At 50.6% G+C, this 19,456-nt stretch overlaps 4 protein-coding genes across 4 annotated transcripts; 2 read left to right on the top strand and 2 right to left on the bottom strand.

The window, feature by feature from the left end:
- Positions 1-1,463: 1,463 nt before the first annotated feature.
- MYCGRDRAFT_21898 (uncharacterized protein) lies at positions 1,464-2,991 on the bottom strand (the record flags this gene model as incomplete). Its single annotated transcript, XM_003854884.1, has 2 exons — positions 1,464-2,861; positions 2,929-2,991. Coding segments are annotated over 2 exons (1,461 nt in total), but the record flags the coding sequence as incomplete, so codon positions are not given.
- A 549-nt stretch (positions 2,992-3,540) lies between these two features.
- MYCGRDRAFT_108058 (uncharacterized protein) lies at positions 3,541-4,517 on the bottom strand (the record flags this gene model as incomplete). Its single annotated transcript, XM_003854883.1, has 1 exon — positions 3,541-4,517. One exon carries the CDS (start codon positions 4,348-4,350, stop codon positions 3,541-3,543), a length of 810 nt encoding a protein of 269 aa, XP_003854931.1.
- Positions 4,518-4,826: 309 nt separating this feature from the next.
- MYCGRDRAFT_68361 (uncharacterized protein) lies at positions 4,827-6,005 on the top strand (the record flags this gene model as incomplete). Its single annotated transcript, XM_003855505.1, has 2 exons — positions 4,827-5,684; positions 5,778-6,005. The coding sequence occupies 2 exons, from the start codon at positions 4,842-4,844 to the stop codon at positions 6,003-6,005; spliced, it is 1,071 nt and encodes a 356-aa protein (XP_003855553.1).
- A 10,844-nt stretch (positions 6,006-16,849) lies between these two features.
- MYCGRDRAFT_108055 (uncharacterized protein) lies at positions 16,850-18,425 on the top strand (the record flags this gene model as incomplete). The annotated part of the gene is made up of 3 exons (XM_003855506.1): positions 16,850-17,569; positions 18,044-18,264; positions 18,395-18,425. 3 exons carry the CDS (start codon positions 16,886-16,888, stop codon positions 18,423-18,425), a joined length of 936 nt encoding a protein of 311 aa, XP_003855554.1.
- Positions 18,426-19,456: the final 1,031 nt, after the last annotated feature.

The following is a 19,456-nucleotide window of genomic DNA, read 5'->3' as shown; positions in this document are numbered from 1 at the left end:
ATTAGAGTTTGGGTGCACGACCGGGGCTTGCAGCGGCTTGGATAAAGGCTTGTAGAGTGGAGTTGCTTCTGCTTTTCTCTCGTGGAGTCCCGCGGATGATCAGAGTTGAGCTTCGTATGCATAGAGCAGAAGCGAAGCACGATGTGACATGGCTTTCAGATTCCACGTGCGAGCCCAGAACATGTGGTTGGCTCGGAGCAACATCTTCTTCGGGCCATGGACAAGAAGCGTGGCACGGCAGTCAGTATGCCCGATCAGGAAGGAGCCGTTCATTGATGTCGCACCGTGTGACTTCCTCTTCAGATTGTCCGTCCATGCTATCAGATATTCGCGTACTGTGCCCCTCACCATGGATATTTTGTGCCCGAAAATGCCGCTGAAACTCCACCCATGCCATGCAAGTCGTTACATCGTCAAAATGCAGCCCACTCATGCCACTCTGTAATGAGTTGACATGAGTCCTCACTTACGCCCTCTCGCCTTCGCTTTTCTCTCTCCACCACCAAGCCTCTCACTGTCCCTCACCGTCCCCAAACTGCCTACTCTTACGCCCTTGCCCTCCTCCTCTCTCATCAGTCCCTCCATGCCCATCTTCCGCCCCATCTGCTCGCGATGTGCCACCGCCTCGGGCGTCTCATAACCAAGTTGTGTGCTAGGTGGAGCAACAACTGGCACTGGCAGTGCTGAGAAGCCGTCTGCTGCGGAATAATGGTCTTCGTCGTGGTGGATAGCTTCGCTAAGATTAGGTGGCATGGAGTCGGAGCGCGGCGTGCGATTGCTACTACTTAGGTTGCGGCCCAAAGTACGGCTCTTGCGCTTGAGCGGTTCGGTCGCGTTGGAGTTGACACGACGTTTGTTGAGGAGTTCGGCGACGTTGGCGGCGAGATCATGATTGGTATAACCTGAACTGGCGTCTTCGATGAATTTTGCAGGAAGTTGCTTTTCCGGTGAGACGGGTGCGGTCCTTGTAGGCAGTTGCATAGTTGGTTTCACGCCGGCATCGTTGCCTGCCTGCTCTGGTTCGGCGGAAGAGCCTCGCTTCGGCTGGGATTTGTTTGGCGATATCTCTCGCAGTGGTTGGACGGCCTTGCCAGGCTCAATGTCAATACGGGGGGCTGCCGGAGGCTGCTCGTCCATGACAACCGGGGTCTCGTCATCGTCTTGATCATCGTCCTCCAGAATGAAAGGTCCGTCCCTACTAAATTCGCGAGGTCCCGAAACTTTGGCGGGCTGCATTATCAGTGACGGGGTGTTGTGGCGTTTGCGGGAGTTGGAAAGCCGCTTCAGCTGAGAAGTCTCTGCTCTAGGAGGTCGTCAGTATGGACAATTTGCACCCGGGCAACTTCCAGCGCAACTTGCCTCTTCAAATCCTCGACCGACCTCCGCGGCTCACTTGGTGTCGGACCCCTAGTAGATGGCGTGCCTGTATACTCTGCAGGATCGAACGCTGGTAGATTCATTCTGTACCCGTCGAACGGAGCCTTTGTTTTCAAACGCAACGATTCCCAGAGCCATTTCGCAGATACGACAGGAATGTTGTGCTTCGAGGCGTAGAACGCTTTCTCCTTCCTCACCAGCTTATCACCACACACCAACACCGATGTCGATGGTAACAGCTGCTCCTGGTACGTTGCGCCCATCAGCTTCACTGCTTCAGCCGTTTGTCGCAGATCCACATTGTCGAATCCAGTCGTCGTGATTGCCACGCCTGAGAATCCAGACACTGTAACTTGACCCAAGGGCTGGCTCAATGGGTCCTGATCCGGATCGAGATTCCGCTTGTGGTGGACACAACGCTCAACCCACCATTCAGTCGCCACAGTGGTGGCAGGAGGAACGTCAGGAAGCTTCTCCTGATCTGCATGCGGTACGAGCAGTATTCGTGAATGGAAAGATTGGTTTTCTGACGCTCTCGCCAACGCATCGTGGCAGTCGACAACAATGGCTCCGTTCGGTTCCAGAAAATGCATCAGACGCTCACGTCTGAGCTTGTCGAAGCCGTGGAGAAGGATATAAATTCCAGAGAGAAGGCTCTCTCCTGCATCTGATGGTCCATTTCGCGATGTTCGCAATGACTCCGTGCCGCGCTTGGTTTGTTGTTCGCCTGCAGGCGCGTGGTTTTGCATCGTCTGACTCTCCTCGTTCCACACATCGATCTCCGTCGTCTCGACCTGGACCTCATGCTCCGACACACTCTTCCACAGATCCTGACTGTGCTGATCCAGCCGCATACTGGCCACTTTTCTCAACTTTCTTCTTCCGGCTTCCTCAATACCCGCTGCGAGGTCTGTCTCCCGTCCTCTCTTTACAAGTGGTTTCTTCGGTTCTGTTCGATAGGCTCCCTTCCCTTGTGTCTCCTCCGGCATCTCCGCCTGATAAAGACTTTCATCCAGCGCCATACCTCTTTTCAAACTGTCCTCGAACCAACGCAACCCGACCACTTTGATGCCCCACTGCTTCGCGTGTGTGTATTTCGCGCCTTCGGGTTTCGCGGCGATCAGATGCGTGACCTGCTTGACCAGATCGGCGTTGTACGTCGCGCCGTTCTTACGTATCGTCTCCTCGAATCTCCGTCTGGTTTCTAGATCCTGCCAGCCCGTTAGGCAGATCATCAATCCCGAGAAAGGCGGTAAGGTATGTTGGTCCAGCAGCGTTTCCACGTCCACGGCACCTCCCTTCATCCACTCATGTCGGATCGCGTCAATGAAGCTGGGCGCAAGCACGCGGATGTCGGGACGTTCCTTTGCAACGTATCGGTACTTGGGGGTTGTGATCGATCCGACAATAAGATGTGTCACGTCCGAGGTAAGGTCCAGCTTATGGACGGCTCCCATGGACACGGCAGCCTCTGCCAGACTGGTCTAGAGGTGGCGATGGGTCAGTGAATGTGCTGGTGAGGTTGCGTCGAGTTCGAAGTCGCCAACTTACACGTACTTCCTGCGCGAGCGAAGTGCAGCAAAGCACCACACCTTTGAGAGGAAGGCTCCCATTGTCGCCTAGAAAAAGTCAGCACCGACAATCATAACAGCAGGAGACTGAGACACGCATACTCTTCTCTGTGTCCTGCGCCATGACGGCGGTGTATGAATGTAGCTGTGTTTTGAGCCGAGATGAAATACATGGGAGAAAGCTACGGTACGCGTTTTTGACTTCGCGACGCCAGGATAGTTCTACGCGGGGCAAGAGAGCGGGCTTGGGTCCGGCAAGAGGAAACACGAATCGTGCGCGCCTGCTACGTCAGCGTCCTACGAAATAAATAGCATCCAGACGGGACAGAACAGCGAGACTTGAGTCGAGAGGAATTATCAAGCTTGTCATTTACCTTATTGACTACAGCCACAGGCGGCTGAGTCCCCTGTTTGAGCTTCATTCATTGTGAAGGTATCGATATCATACTTCCAGCTCAGCTCTAACAAGACCCTCGTCTTTCATACCACAGCATACATCGCCCGTACATTGCCGCAGCGAGTGACATTCTCAGCCTCGTCCCTGCGCTTGCCCATGCGTTCCAGACCGTCCTCCACCCGTCAAATATCGCTATCACGGTCCTTGCATCACAGCGTCGATTGACTGCACTTCAAGACCAAGCTGGCTCTGGCGAAGTGGTCTGTTGTCCGCCTGCAGTGGCGGCGGCGCCAACGCAGGTACATTGCTCGCGCCGAAACCAGCATGCTCAGAGTGCTTCTTGTAATAGTAAGATCCCTCCTTAGGTTGCATTTCCGGAGAAATGTTCTCCATCAGCGTCTGCACAATCCTCTCAATGCCCTTCTCGTGTCCTCCATCTCGATTCCAGATCTGCACCAGCATGCTGTTGAACCTCACTCCCAAACTCACACCACAGATGTCGTCCCTGAATATCGTTCGATCCGGCTCGTCTACCGCTGCCTGAAGTTTCTCTCCAATCGCCATCATGCACACCTCTTTCCAGAATTCGCTCGCATGGTTCTTCGGCACGCGAAATGTCCAGCTTCCACCTCTTGCATTCCGTGGATCCTCCCACACAGGCTTCACACCGCGGTGGAATAGATGGACGGAGTCACGAAGCTTTAGTTGCGTGACGTCGAAGTTGTTGAACACAGCCCAGAATTGTTTGACGTCTGAGATGTTTGCAAGCGGTTCGAGTCGGACCTCATAGCTGGCAGGAGATGTTGCTTGTGTGTTGGGAGTCGGTGCGCGATCTTGACGGTCGTGCCAGAAGTCCCAGCTGTGGACGAGAGGAGGTGCGCGGTTCTTTTGCAGGCGAGTTTGAAGGAAATTGATCATCTCGGCGCCACGAGCGGGCGATGAGGCTGTTGGCGAGCCATCGTCTGTTGGCGAATCGGAGAATTTTTGCGGAGAAAGGCTCGACATTGTTCTGCTGGGAAGATTGAATTGAAGTGAAGATGGTTTGGAGTTGAAGGAGAAGAATAGATTGCGAACAAAGAACGCTGATCGTAAATTGTTGATGGATAAGGTACGTTCTGGGTATGTACTGAAACGAGGACAAAGGACTTAAAGAGAGCCAGCTGTTGTTGGATTGTCGATGGCTGAGCCTAGAATCAGCGAAGGAGAAGTGCGTGAAGTCGATGAATGAAGGAAGAGGAAGACATGAAGATGGACAGTCGCCTGTCATGTCGGGTGGACGAGCATGCATGTTTTCGCAAACGCGACTGACAGGGATGACGATAGGTTGGAGAGTCTGAGTCGTGGGTTCGCATGTGGCTGAGGAGATCTGGTGGGGGTGATCGGGCTGCAAGCTCGCAATTTTGGAACCGAGGGAGCAGTACGGAGTAATGCTTGTGGACATCACACAGCGGTCCAGAACGATACAACTGCGTACAGCAGACTCTAATCGCGCGATCATGTCAACCGCTACTCCATCCGACGACCTGCACGTCGTGCTCAAGACCGCCCACGAGACTCCCACAACGCAGACCTTCCATGTCGGCACCAGAAGATCAATGCTTGCGAGAGTGCAAGCCGACGAAGTAGTCAAGAGCCTTCGAGCAGCATGGCCAGAGCACAACTTTGAGATCCACGCGATGAGCACTACCGGCGACAACAATCAAAAGACCGCATTGCACAAGTTCAACGAGAAGGCCCTATGGACGCAAGAGCTGGAAGTGCTGCTGGAGAGCAAAGAGCTAGACCTGATCGTCCACAGTCTGAAGGATATGCCCACACAACTCCCTGCCGAGCTCGATCTGACATGTGTGACGAAGCGGGAAGACCCAAGAGATGCGTTGGTGCTCAAGCCTGACCTGGTGGGCAAAGTGCGTGGATTGAGCGATTTGCCCGAGGGTGCGATCGTGGGCACGTCAAGTCTGCGAAGAACAGCTCAACTCAAGCGACACTATCCTCAACTGCAGTTCAAGGATGTCCGAGGGAACATTGGGACACGATTGGCCAAACTGGACGATCCAAATGGTGACTACTCGGCCATTTGCATTGCTGTCGCTGGGCTCGAACGTTTGGGCATGTCTGATCGCATCAATGTGTTTCTCTCGAAAGAGAACGGAGGTATGCTACATGCTGTAGGGCAGGGAGCACTGGGAATCGAGACGCGAAAAGACGACACACGGACAATCGAGCTGCTCTCCAGAATCGGCGACGATCGCACCATGCGCCAAGCCTTCGCGGAGCGGCAACTCATGCGAACATTGGAAGGAGGTTGCTCGGTGCCTATCGGGGTAGAGACGCAGTGGGTGACGAGGAACAACCTGACAGCTCCGAGCGTTGGCGTTGGTATCAAGCCGGCAGAGGACTACAGCCACGTTACGGGTGCTGCCACCGAAAAGAAGAAAGAGGAGACGGCGAGCGATGAGCTGATCATGCGGGCTATTGTGGTAAGTCTGGACGGGCAGGATGCAGCGGAGATCGAGACGAGAAGAATTGTCAGCAATATCGAGCAGGCGAACGAGCTGGGCTTCGATGTTGCAAGAATGCTGGTGGAGAAGGGCGCGGACAGGATTCTGAAAGAGGTGCAGCTCAATCGAGGTATCATCGAAAACCAAGGGGGCGCGTGAGCAGGGAGGACTCGAAAGGTATTGTGACCGACCGCGTCAAAGTCTGTGCATATGTGTACCAAGAGAGAATAAAGCACTGTTGCTACAACACTATCACTCACTTGAGGAGTTTCTGTACAGCGACCTAATCGCACCTCCTACGCGACCATGGAGTACAAGGCACCTCCCGGCGATGTTGTGGATGCTCCAAACTGATTATGCCGTGACAGCCCTGGCCACGGCATTGATCTCGGCAGTGACAGAACCGGAGGTCAAGCATAAGGTTGACATTTCATCGTTGGTCGGCAAGCCTCTAAAATTCAAATTTTGTACCTGAATGGCCCACTGAGGTACCAGGGACGCAGTACGAAGCCAGCATTGCCGACCAGACTCTTCTTGAACATACTCCAATGCCTTTTGGCCCCAACTTCCACGGCGTTTCGGGGATATCGGGAAGGATTTAACAGCAATCCGAGGGCCAAGACAGTGAAAGCAACTCCGTGGCACAGCAGCCGACCAGCATTTTGCACTCCATTTCTGCACAGCCTCCATGCAGATCTCGTTCTGCAGAATGGGCATAATGACTGCCTCGGCCATTGCGCGGACCAAATTCGCTCACAGTATACACAGGTACCTCGAACGCGACCTGTGATGAGGTACCTCCCGCTTCTTCGACATCTACACAGCTGTGATCAGGGCACGAAACCTTCTGCGCGCCGCGGCTGAAAGTCTGCAACGTCCAGTCCGGGCAAGGAGATATTGATCTTTGACTTCGACATGACAGCGGGCCACGTCGCCATCTCGATTGTGAGGATTCTTGAGGGTTTGCTGGAACGTGTTGCCATGCAGTTGACCATCTTCAGGTTGTCACGCCATGGAGGGCAATCTTCCGACTCGTCGATGGCTACTTCTATCGCCCTGTTGAACGCGCCATCAATTTTGCAGTCTGAATCTGCGAATCAGCCCTAATGGCCAGCTGCCGACTAGGAGAAAAACGAATTGTTGAGCTGGAAGGCCCCGACTTATCCGAGTGATCTGCATCGTCAACATGAGAAACTGTCATCATTGCTTTCGCTTTCTTGAGACATAGCCATCTTATCGAGCAGGAGTGCAGAGATTGCTGCGCAGTGCCACAATCCTGCAATCATTGTGAAGTGCATCTCGTCTCGTTGCCAAAGCGAACTGTGCAGTATGCAGTTCTTCTGATCCTTCAGGTGATGTCACGGCCTCTGCAGAAAGACCGTGTCTCCACACAGAAAGCCGGGCGCGGAGCGAGGCCCGTAAGACCCCTGGATTCTTCCGCCCACTTCAAGGCTTCTTTGTTGTCGTCGAGATGGCCAGGGAGATCTCAGTGGCACTCGAAGAATGTCTTGATTGAACTCTTGTTGTATGCGTGCGGAGCTGTCTTCTAACGTCTTTTCGTTTGCAACATATTTGCTGTCCACAATTCACAGCGACGACATTCGGAGGTTCAAAGAGCTGAACAATGTCGGGCTTGTCGGCGCCGATCGGGCGACTTGTCCACCGTTGCTATTCGTCTGGCTCTCTTGAACCCAAACTTGGACAAGACCAATGAGCAGAGTTTCCCGCGCATTCGGGCTTTGTAAACAGCGTGTCCTTACCTCCTTTGCCACCGAATTATGCCTTCGGGTATGGCTCCGTTATGCATAGCAGAGAGGGAAGCGTTCATCTCTAAGCCGCGTACGCGGTTATCTGGACCTCACTTGCCGAAGTATGGGTCGTGATATCTCGGAATCTCATGTGAATGGCTCTCGGAATTTCGGCGGGCGCTGCGGCGTGGCTCTCGGATTTAGTGGCTTCTTCTTGTATTATTGCTAATGTGCAGAATATTTGAGACATTGGCAGTTCCCGCACCTGCGTTGGAAATCCGAATCATGAAGAAGATAGTTGTGGCAAACCGCAGCCAGACAACAACCATCTCTCGTGTGTTACTTGCTTCCTCTCGTCTTTCCTGGTGACAGTCCTCGGGTAACGGTCCAACAATGAACCTGATATTGGCTATTCTTGCCTAGCAGACGAACAGCTTGCTCCCAAATCGGTTGTCCACCGCACAGCCAAGAGCTCGAAGCAAAGCGATTGAGCTTGTTGCACCCATTGCACTCCAGCTTGACGAACTTTCGGTCCTTGCGGCCTTTCGGGGCGAGGCAAAGGCAACATCTTTTCGCAATATGGATTCCTCGCAGCAAAGCTCAACAACGAATTCAGACATTGATCCCAGGCTCGCACGAAAACGTGTGTCTCGAGCTGTGAGTCTAAAACCACACGATGCGTTCGCTTTGAACGACAGCTGACGAGGCCCTAGTGCGATCAATGCCGAAGGAGGAAGGCTCGCTGCGATGGACAAACGAACTGCAGTGCTTGCAAAGCAATAGGGTCAGTGGTAGGATGTCGCAGATAGGCCAAAGACTGACATCGGATTGCAGATTATCATGCTCGTACGGCCAAGCAGTCAAGCAGGCGCGAGGCCCGGCATACGTCGCCCACCTCGAGTCCAACGTCGCGAGCTTGTCCAAACAGGTCGAGGATCTCGAATTCGAAGCTCGAAATCGTGCGGTCGATGGCATCTCTCCAACTTCCTCATCGACAGCCTTTGCTGGTGACAGTTCGCCCGACCAGACAGGACCATCCGCCGAGTCCGTTAGCTCCATGCAGTCAGCTCCACGCAGCTTACCTTCGACAGGCCGAACGCCCGAGCAGACCGCTTTGCTCGTCGAGACCGTCACCAAAGAGCCTCGAGGGAAAGCGTTTGGAATTGACTTGCTTCGTCAACTTTGCAACTTCTGTTACGACCTTCCCCGACCCGGTGGGTCTCATCGACAAGAGTCCGCTCTGAAGATTATGCAGGCGCTGGACTCTCCTTTCAGCCTCGATGGCTTCCCAACTGGTGGTGCAGGGCATCCCGTACTTCCGCAAAAGGACCGCTTGGTGGCATGGATCGAGCTGGCGTTCCAGGAAGCCTTGCCTCTGTGGCATTTTGTTGGGAAATCGCAGATTGAGGCCATATTGTATCGCGTCTACAATACAAGTAGCAACGGCGCAGAAGAGTCGGACAGGGATGATCTGGCACTGATATACGCTCTGATTGCTCTCGGGCAGCGATTCGAGATCACTGGGAGCATGGCTGAGGAGCATAATATGCAAGGGTACGTGTTTCGTCTTCATCGCTGCGAGGGCCAAACTGACGTTGCGCAGTCTGTCATACTTTGCCGCAGCTCGGGATGCGGTGCCTTTAGGAAACTGCGAGAGGAGCCTTTCGGCGTTGCAAACCACACTTTGTCTCGCCATTTACCTCAAATCGGTGTCCGCACAGACCAGATTCCACGCATATGTGAGTGCAGCAGCAAGCGGTGCGCTGCGCATGGGACTGCACGAAGTCATACCGGGATTTCCGAAAGAAGAACTGGCGATGCGACAAAGGATTTGGTCAGCGGTGCGAACCATGGACGTGTATGCGTCCAGCGCACTCGGTCTCCCAAGTCACTTTTCGAGCGTGGTCGACAACGCGCCGCTCTCGGCCCTTGAGTCTGGCAAAGAAGAGGAGCTGATGCTCGCCGATGCGCACTACAAGCTAGCCAGCGTCGTTCATCGTGCCGTGGACAAATTGTATCGCGGAAGGACATCACTCTCGGCGTCCGGCGCACCAGTCTTTGGGGTGCCTGTCAAGTCGCTCCACGAGGCCAACGAAGAGCTTGAGACGTGGGCGAACAACTGCTCATTCATCAACAGTGGGCTAGGAAGCGTGGAGAGGTCAGTCAATGATCTCGATACTGCTTCCTTTCGTCCACTCACGATGCTGAGCAGATCGCAACTTCTTCTTTGCTATGCGCATCATCACGCGCAATTGCTCTTATTCACGCCATTCGTACACCACTTGGCGCAACCCTTGTCGGACCGGAAGTCGGAAGCCTATACATTCGGGAAAAAGTGTGTGCAAGCAGCTCTGGGCGCGGTCAGCGTAGCCAGTGAGCTTCAGCAACGGTACCAGTTCAACGAAGCATACTTTAACGCCGTGGAGGTGCTCGTTTACGCCCACATGGCCCTGCTCATTGTGGAGCTTGGAAGTTCCGACGGTGAATTTTTGAGAGACGCCCAGGCGGCGAATCGGCGGGCCAAAGAGCTGTTGATGAATCTTGCATTGTTAAGTGCAACCGCCTCTGAGTGTTTGGACGCACTGACGGTATGTTGTGTGGACTCTTGAAAGACGTGCCTTGCTGACTTTGTTGTTCTGTAGCCCTTGTACCAGCCTGGAAGCAAGAAAGCGTCCTTTGATGGCGGGCAGATGTCAACCTCAGCGACAGATGCCGATACTGACTATGGTATGGCGGACGGTCCAAGTGGTCTTGGTTCTCTTGCGCCGGGTGATCTGAGCCTGTGGTAGTAGTACGCGATTAAGGCCTTGTTTACTTCCTGGTCATTATCGCTATAATGGTAATAATGGTAATAGTTAGTTTCATAGTGTCTTAATAATAGTGTGTGTTGTTTACCCCTCGGATAATGCACACAATAGTGCTATACTATCTAGAGTTAGTCGGCTTAGCGGTGTAGTATAGCTCGTGTTGCTATCGTATCGTATATCGCGTTCTTCTATATATTATTAGTCTATATATTACTACTATTAGCTACTATTGCATCGCCCTCGATTTACCTAACCGCCCTTCTACCGCTAATACTATACTACCGAAACGTAGCGCTACGGAGGCTTTAAAACAGAAGTTTAAGTAGCTAAAGGAGATAGTTAAAGAGCTCTTTAATATATGCCGTATGCTTAAAGATAAGGGTAAGATAATAAAGGCGTACGGCTTTAGATAGTCGGATATCTTAGAGCTTACGACGCGGTTATCTAAGGATAATAAGTATAGCGTAACGGTTACCGCGAAGTAGACTAAGAACAAGATCGGTAATAGTAAGAAGTAGTAGAAGGCATATACTAACTATCTATCTTATATTAGCGGCTAGAGCTCTCTAATTAATAGTCTACTACGGTTAATAAAAGAGAAGGAAGACGAGCACTATACTAAGTACTCGTACTATAAGAAGTTCTAGTCGAAGCTACCGCTCTACGTAGAGTAATACGAGTATATATAGGCTAATAACTTAGCGACTAGCGATAAGGCTATAGAGCCGGATAAGCTTATAGGGGATATACCGCCGCCTAGGGAACTTGAGGACGAGGAATCCGCGGAGCCGGTAGACGACGATAAGGTTAAAGAGATAGATAATAGGCCTACGAAACGATAGACTCCTATACCTAAAACTCCGTTAGCGAGTTCGAGTAAGACTAAGGAGCTACGGCGTATTTACGAGAGGGTAATGTCCTTAATAGATAGTCCGGACTTCGATATTAAGAGCTAAGTATTAATAGTATCCTCTACGTCGTAGCGACGTACCGTAGAAGTATATAGTATATCGAGGACTCGTATACCGGTAGCTCCGTAGTCGGCGTTAACTTAGGCGGTTATAAAATACTAGGAGTATAAGGCGTTTAAGAAGCTATCGGATAAGGATAGGTTCTTATTTATTAAGAAAGTATTACTAGCGAGTAAGAACGTAGAGCTCGTTACTAGTATAGCTAGTAATTTCCTCGAGTATTAGGTAAAGTAGAAGGTTAAGGCCGAGAAGGATCTTATACTACCGCCGCCGCCGCCGCCGCCGCCGCGCGGTAAGACGCCTCTTCTATGTTTACTTCCTTAATAGTAGCCGCTTCTAAGTCCGCTTCCTTATTATTATTAGTAGCTTCTATCTCTTACGCTAAGCGGTTAGCTAGTATCGGGGCTCGTAGGGGATTATCCGTCGTAGTCGAGTTAGTAGAATCCGTCGTAGTATTCGTAGGCGTCGTCGTAGGGCGGTTATTAATATCGGTAAAGGTAGAAGGGTTAAGAAATAGTATAGAATTAAGGTTAGAGCTAAAGCTCGAATTTAGACGTACGGTCTAAGAGGGTAACTAATTAAGGGGTAGAGGAGCGGTCGGGAGGCTATATACGGCAAAATGTATATAAAAGTCCTAGTATAGTATATACTATTAATTTTAGTAGAGGTGTTTTAACATTTTAGTAGGGAAATTTCCTAATTAGGTAGGAGCTAATAAGAGGTAACATCGAGAGGTATTAGAATCTAGCACTTTCTCCTAATACTTCCTTCCTTAAACTATATAACTAATTAAGAAGTTATCTAATTCTTCGAGTTTACGTTTCCTTATACCTTCTACCTTTATTACTTAACTCTATAATTAATCGTCGCCTTATACTACTCCTATATAGTAGTCGTAATATCGTTACGTAGTTGTACTATCGCCGCATCTTATACTCCCTTAGGAACTCTATTACTAGCCTCGTTACGACTAAGGAAGCCGACATTAACATTCGCCGGTCTCTAGTTCTAACCCTCGGAGTTTAGCGACTAGCTATTAGTATATATAAAGTTATATAATACGTAGTAGCAGACGATAAAGCGAGCATTTATACGGATACTATAGCCCTTATTAGCGCTGTTCGTAAGGCACTTCTAGCGTAGCTTATTAATGCCGAAGATACGCTTAATATAGTTACGGTATTACGCGTAACGGAGGTTAAATAGCTCTTCCTTTATACGCGGCTTCTACTACGTAGCCTCGAACTTACGTAAGTAATAGCGAGTCTTCGGATATAGTACTAGCATACGGCGATTCTTCTTAGAGTAACCTCCGTCTACGAGGTAGTACTTACTAGCCGGCACCTTAAAGCCCTTCTTCGAGGTAGTATTAAGGACTAATATATCGTTTACTAATCCCTTATAGCCTAGTAACATATATACGAACTGTATATAAAAGTCGTAGACTACTAGTACATTCTACGACATACTAGCTGTCAGAGGCTGGTGCCTAAGGCTGCATCGGCTGTGCCGATGCCTGGGCCAACGCCTAACGGACGAACGCCGGTTTAGAAATCTACTAGGCCGAATCGGGAACAAGCTTCCTTTCGGCCGACTAGAAGGCTACGTATGCGCTAAGCGACGCTACGCGCATACATAGCTTATACTCGACGTTCCGTTGTTCTAGATAGATCTTCTTTTCGGTAGCTTTAGAATTTCATACATTCGGATCTGGACCTTTGTGCGCAACTTCGGTTCAGACCCTTACATTTTCTAAAGCTCAAGCGAACGGATCTGGCTACCTCTCTTCGAACCGCTAACGACAAGAGTTATCCAAACGACGTACGACTCGGTCCTCGGTAGACATGCCGGACGCGATGCTACTATCGACTTTCTATCTCGACAGTTCTTCTAGCTGGGAATGAATGCCGAAGTACGTAAGTTCGTACGAAACTGTGCTACGTACGGGCAGACTACTATCTAGAGAGAGAAGCGACGCGGGCTATTACGTCCCTTACCGATCCTAGAGCGTATTTAGATAGAGATATCGATAGACTTTGTTATAGACCTAGCGCCTAACGAGGAGGACGGCGCTACTACCCTCCTTATTATTACGAATCGCCTCGGGAAAGGCACTATACTCTTACGAGTCCCTCCTAGGTAGTTCGACGCTAAGGGCGTCGTAGAGCTCCTTATCGAACGCTACGTCGGCATATACTAGCTGCCTACTAGTATTACGTCGGATCGAGGTGTTTAATTCGTTAACGCCCTTTAGAAAGAAGTATACGAGCGGTTAGGTATCGTTCGGCGACTATCTACCGCGTACTACCCGGAGACCGACGGTTCTACCGAACGACGAAACTAGGAAGTCGAGACCTACTTGCGGGCATTCGTTAGCTATAATTAAGGCGATTAGGGCAAGTAGCTCTCGCTTGTACAGATCGCCTTAGATTCGCGCGTACCCTCTACGACGCAGGTCTCTCCCTTCTTCCTTATATACGGGTACTACCCGCGTACGATCGAAACTATTTCCGACACTATCGAGTCGCCTTAGAACCCTCGCGAGGAAGGTACGTATATCGTTACTAAGCTATAATAGGCTCGCGAGTTCGCCGCTTTAGCAATAGCCGTAGCCTAGTAGTAGTAGGAGTACTATGCGAACCGGTCCCGGAACGTCGCTACTAAGTACAAGGTTGGGGATAAGGTCTGGCTCTTACTTCGGAATATTAAGACGGACCGGCCTACGAAGAAGCTCGACTAGATTTACGCGAAGTATATAGTTGTCCGTACTTTCGAGAGTATGCCCTACTTCGTCGAGCTCGATGTTCCTCGCGGTATTTATCCGAGGTTTCATACGTCGCTCTTACGATTAGTATATAACGATGCGCTTCCGTCCTAGGTCGTTACGGATTCGCAGCCCGCCGCGATTCTTAACAATGCGGGAGACGAAGAATACGGTATAAAGGCTCTTCTACGCTATCGTACAAGGCGCGTCGGCCGCGGCTATCGCCGGGAGGCTCTTATTAAGTAGGTAGGTTACGACCGACCTACTTAGGAACCTTTGCGCGAGTTTAAGGATATAGTAGCTCTCGAGCGTTTCGAGACGCTCTATAGCAACGCGAATACGGCAGACGGTCCTGCATAACCTTAAACTGCGCGACGTTAGACTCCTTAGTCCGGTTCTTTGTTACGGGCCCTTACCTTTACCGGATACTAGATACGACTACTAGATATTAGATACGACTACTAGATACCTGTTTATCTATCGTACGATATAAAACTACGACACCGCGCTCGGTGTACCGGACTTACCTTTGCGGGATACTAGATACGACTACTAGATACCTGTTTATCTATCGTACAATATAAAACTACGACACCGCGCTCGCGGTATACTAGACTCGACCCTCTTCCTTCGACAAAAGATAAGAATCTCGCAAAAGATTTAAGTCTTCCCCCTCTTGAACTTGTAGTAAACTATATCGACTGTGCAACGAAGCACTTAGAAGTCTGCGACTTCCCGACCGGGTAAAACCTACAAGTTTAAGAGGAGCATTACAGAATAGAGGACCTATATAACGCAATAGCGCATATAGTAACATATAGAGCATAACCCTACTTGCGACATAGGGTTAGCCGAACTGCTTCTGTGCGCACCCTAAATAGCCAGCCGTTAGGCTACTATGTCTGTTAGCCGCTTCGTTATCGGCCTAGACGTGTCGACTAGTAGGTTACATAAGGCGTCTTAAGAACGTGTAAATCTAAGCACATGCAGATTCCTAAAAAATATATACCTAACAATTTCCCGGAGGTTAAATAGCTAAGTAGAATAGACCCTTTACCTCCGGCTTTTTATAAGCTGCAGAGTATAAGATTAGCAGGTTAGGAGGTAACGGAGCTGGATTTCTAGGAATAGGGTGGAATTTTAAGGCGGATTTAATAGTTACACCGGTTTTGCGATTAGGGGTAGGGATAGGGTAGGGGGGGGGGGTATTGTCAGAGGCTGGTGCCTAAGGCTGCATCGGCTGTGCCGATGCCTAGGCTAACGCCTAACGGACGAACGCCGGTTCAGAAATCTACTAGGCCGAATCGGGAACAAGCTTCCTTTCGGCCGACTAGAAGGCCACGTATGCGCCAAGCGACGCTACGCGCACACACAGCTTATACTCGACGTTCCGTTGTTCTAGATAGATCTTCTTTTCGGTAGCTTTAGAATTTTATACATTCGGATCTGGACCTTTGTGCGCAACTTCGGTTCAGACCCTTACACTAGCCTTACGATTGCGGTAGTTATTAGTATTAATACTACGTACCTTAATAGGTACGTATAAGCCGTCTAGCGCTCCGAGATAGTCCTTAAAGAACGGCTAGAACTTCGAGTCGTCTAGCTTATCTTATAGTACGTCCGGCTCTATTAGTACTTATATATATTCCTTAGCTATCTCGTAGAGTAGCTTACTAATCTTCTTAATGTAGATATAGAACCCCCTCGTAGAGTGCTAGAAGATCTACCGTAATACCTCGAACGAGGTATTATAAGCGATATAAACTAGAAATACTACAACCTACTCTATAGGACTAACCTCCTTACCGGTAAGTCCCCTATCCTTAAGAGCTCTTATTAACTTCTATAACACCTCCTTCCTTAGCCGTATATTTATCCTCGTATACTTCTTAGGTCTATATAGGATATCGTAGTATATACGAGCGCCTCTAAAGCGATCCGTTATTATCGTCCTTACGCCTAGTAGATAGTATCGTAGCCCTAGCATTACTCGTAACCTTCGCGGACGACTCTACGCCCTCTCGAGCTCTTACGACAACGCCGACTTAAACGCCTCTTCTACTACCCCTTCGAACGCCGCTTCTAGCTCTACTTCGACCGATATCGCCGCTATAGCGCTATAAGATATATAGTAGCAACGTAGGGCAGAGGTTACGATAACGCGACTAAGAACGCGTAGACTAGCGCTATTGTTTATATAAATAAGTAACTTAAAGACACTTATTTAAGCGATCGACTATTAACGTCCGTATTCGGTAATCCGATAGCTAACACAACTATAGAACGATAATAGAGCTATAGTTGCCCTAACTATAGTAAACGACTGCATTATTAGCTATTATCCTAGTTGCATTATTACTATTATTATATTAATAGTAGCGAGGTAAACAAGGCCTAAGGATTTAAGGAGTAATGTATAATCCGGCGCTTTCTGATTCTTTCCTCACAACAAGTAGTTCCATGACAGTGAGCTCATCATCGACTCCACGCTGCCGTCCGAGTGGGGAGCAATGTTTGAGCTCGAAGCAGACGTGTTTGGCAATGGTGGCAATGGTTAGGTGAGCGTTCCGGCTGCCGTATGATTTAGACTTCGAGCCCGGTGAGTAGCGCGCATTGAAAAGCCGGACGCCCGCTATCGATAAGGGCTTGCTTGCTCTTTGCGCCATCTCAGCTTTTCTTCTCAATCAATCTACACCACGATTATGCGCATCAATCCATCACTTCATCGTTATATCGACACCGTATTACTATGGTCACGAAGAGATCTATCGACGCTCTCGAAGAGATAAGCACCCAGCGCAGCTCGGCACGAGACCGAAAGCGATCTCGAATCAGTGCATTGGACGCCCGCAGCAATAGCAGTGTCGCATCATCCGAACCCCTGTCCGAGCCTTCCGCGATGCAGAGCACACCGCCTCTCGACCGCCATCTCGAGCAAAGCAGTGCCAGCTCTGTTCCGTCTCAGGGACAGGACGAGTCAGAACCTTCAGCGAGCAGTACATCAAGCCCCAGCGCCAGCGAATCTTCAAGCGAAGATGGAGAGGATGACAGCATGGAAGAGGAGGTCGTCACTGTGGGAGGACCCAAGAAGCCAAGGATAAATCCAAAGATCCTCAGCAACGCGCAAGATCTGCAGGCTCGACTCAAATCTTTCCTCCCGCAGCTGCAGCAAGCGAATACAGAACTGGCTGCAAAGGGTCCAGGTCTGAGCATGGAAGATGTGGAAGATGATGAGCAACACATCGAAATGAACCTTGGTCTAGGTGTACTAGAGACAAAAGGCGCTGGCGCAGAACCGGGCGACGTTGTGCTTCCACGAAAGGGGCAGCACGAGGAAGACGAGTCGAAAAACGCAAACGAGGAACCTGCAGACCCGATCATGCTTCACCTGGAAACATTGAGGCAGAAGATGGGTAGGAAAAGCGTCGAGGTGGTAAGCGACAAGCTCAACCTAGACCCCGATGCAGCGCATTCCAAGGCGCCGCCTCATGAATAGCGGATTGAATCATCGCTTGGGCAGTGCCCTGCCTATTGCTAATTTCCACCGGCACGGAGCAAGCTGTTGCTCGTCTATCCGACACGCCTTGGAGATGAAATTAGAAGCTCGTACAGAAGGCGGTCAGCTGGAGTGAGCTTCCCAGGAATTACCCACGATACCAATTCCCGCATACCGTTCATTTTCAAGATGGATCCTGAAGACTGCGCATCCTCGAACTCTCGGGCATGGTTTCCGAGAGACAACAAGCCTAATGTCACAAGCTGTTCCTTGCACATCCTGCATCTCTCCGGACTCCCGGAACCAAAAACAACCAACTTGTTTCGTGATTCATCTTCAATCATGCTGGGATGGCACTGCTTCACAGGTCTTCACCGTACCAGGGTAGAGCTACCTCTCTCCCATGTCCAGATCTTGATATCAGAGTGTTATCGCCGATTCGATCTCGATCTCTTCACAAGGATATGGGTTGATGGCGTGCGATGCGCCCCTTGGCAGGAGGTCGCTGTGGACAAATCCGCGAAGATGCTCCACGACGTGGCCAGGTCTTGCTTGCTAGGCCAGCGTCAGATGGAAATGCAAGTGCGGTGCCGCGAGCTAATAGTAACACACGGCAGGCTGTTCGGTGATCCGTAGGCGCTTCGGCGCTGTGGCCAAAGTGGAGTTCGTACGTACACTGTTCGAACTGCATTCACGCCCTGGAGGCACGTGGTCCTCTTATACAGCACCGTGCAAATGGAACTCTATGACTACTCTTTACAGGCACTACATGCGGCAGAATGTCGATATCTGAAGCAGACCTCTCCATATCCGTGACGAAGGCTTCCTCATCCTCGGCCTCAGGAACCTTGAAGCAATTGTGGAACAGAACACGTTCGATGCCGAGAACTGTACAGGCTCAAGCGCGCGGACGTAGTGCGATCTAGAAGTGTAATATTGAGACAGCATAGAAATTGCACCTGCGACAGGTGTCAAGGATGATCGGAATCGAGTTTCGGAATTTGCACGAGAGGACTAATCTGGCTTGGCAGCATGGTGACTGCTCAGCTCTCGTCGAAGGCGTCGCAGGTTCCCAGCACCTGAATACTGGAGTGCTGAATGAAACGACAATTTCGAGCACCGCCGTTTGAAGGAACGTATATAAAGCTCGCGGTATATTGGATTGGCTGTTTGAGGCACGCGACGATGACAGGTGCCCCCAGTCGGCGATGACGCAAATACACGCGATTGTCTTCCTGTTCCTCGATTTCGAGCGGCTGTTTTGAGCGGAGTTCCGTTATCGGACTCTGGGGGACTGGGGCTGAGAAGAAAATGGCCTTGTCGATCAAGCGCACCGGCGTCCAATCCACCGTCTCGAGTCACGTTTTGTCGTTAGGTACCTGTGTTGCCTGTCACATGTCACATATGCTCCCACGAAAGTAGCACCTAACAGCGAGAGGACAAAGCCCGCAGCTCTTTCAGCATCTCATAGAATGCTCGCATGTGCCCAGGACGATGAGCCTCGCAGTACCACGAAGCACCCAAGCACCAAGCGCAGCACTGCCCGAGGGGGATCATAAAAATTGATTTGAGTGGTTGGATGCATGCCAAGTTGGAAGCAAGTGCTTGTTTTCATCCTTGGGTGCAAATCTCTTCGGTACTGTACTGACAATTCGCGGATCGTCGGCTAGGTAGTTTTTGGCTGGGATTGATACAGGTCTTCTCAAATCTCAACCCAAAGGACAGGGCGGCAGGACAGACATGGTCACTGTGTGAGCCTTGAGACGAGGCGGACTGGGTGGAGTTCAGTGATCGAACCGCATGTTCCGCCGATGATCTATCTGG

This window comes from Zymoseptoria tritici, chromosome 2, assembly GCF_000219625.1.
Source record: "Zymoseptoria tritici IPO323 chromosome 2, whole genome shotgun sequence".
Lineage (NCBI taxonomy): Eukaryota > Fungi > Ascomycota > Dothideomycetes > Mycosphaerellales > Mycosphaerellaceae > Zymoseptoria > Zymoseptoria tritici.
This window is presented reverse-complemented; position numbering and strand designations above follow the sequence as displayed.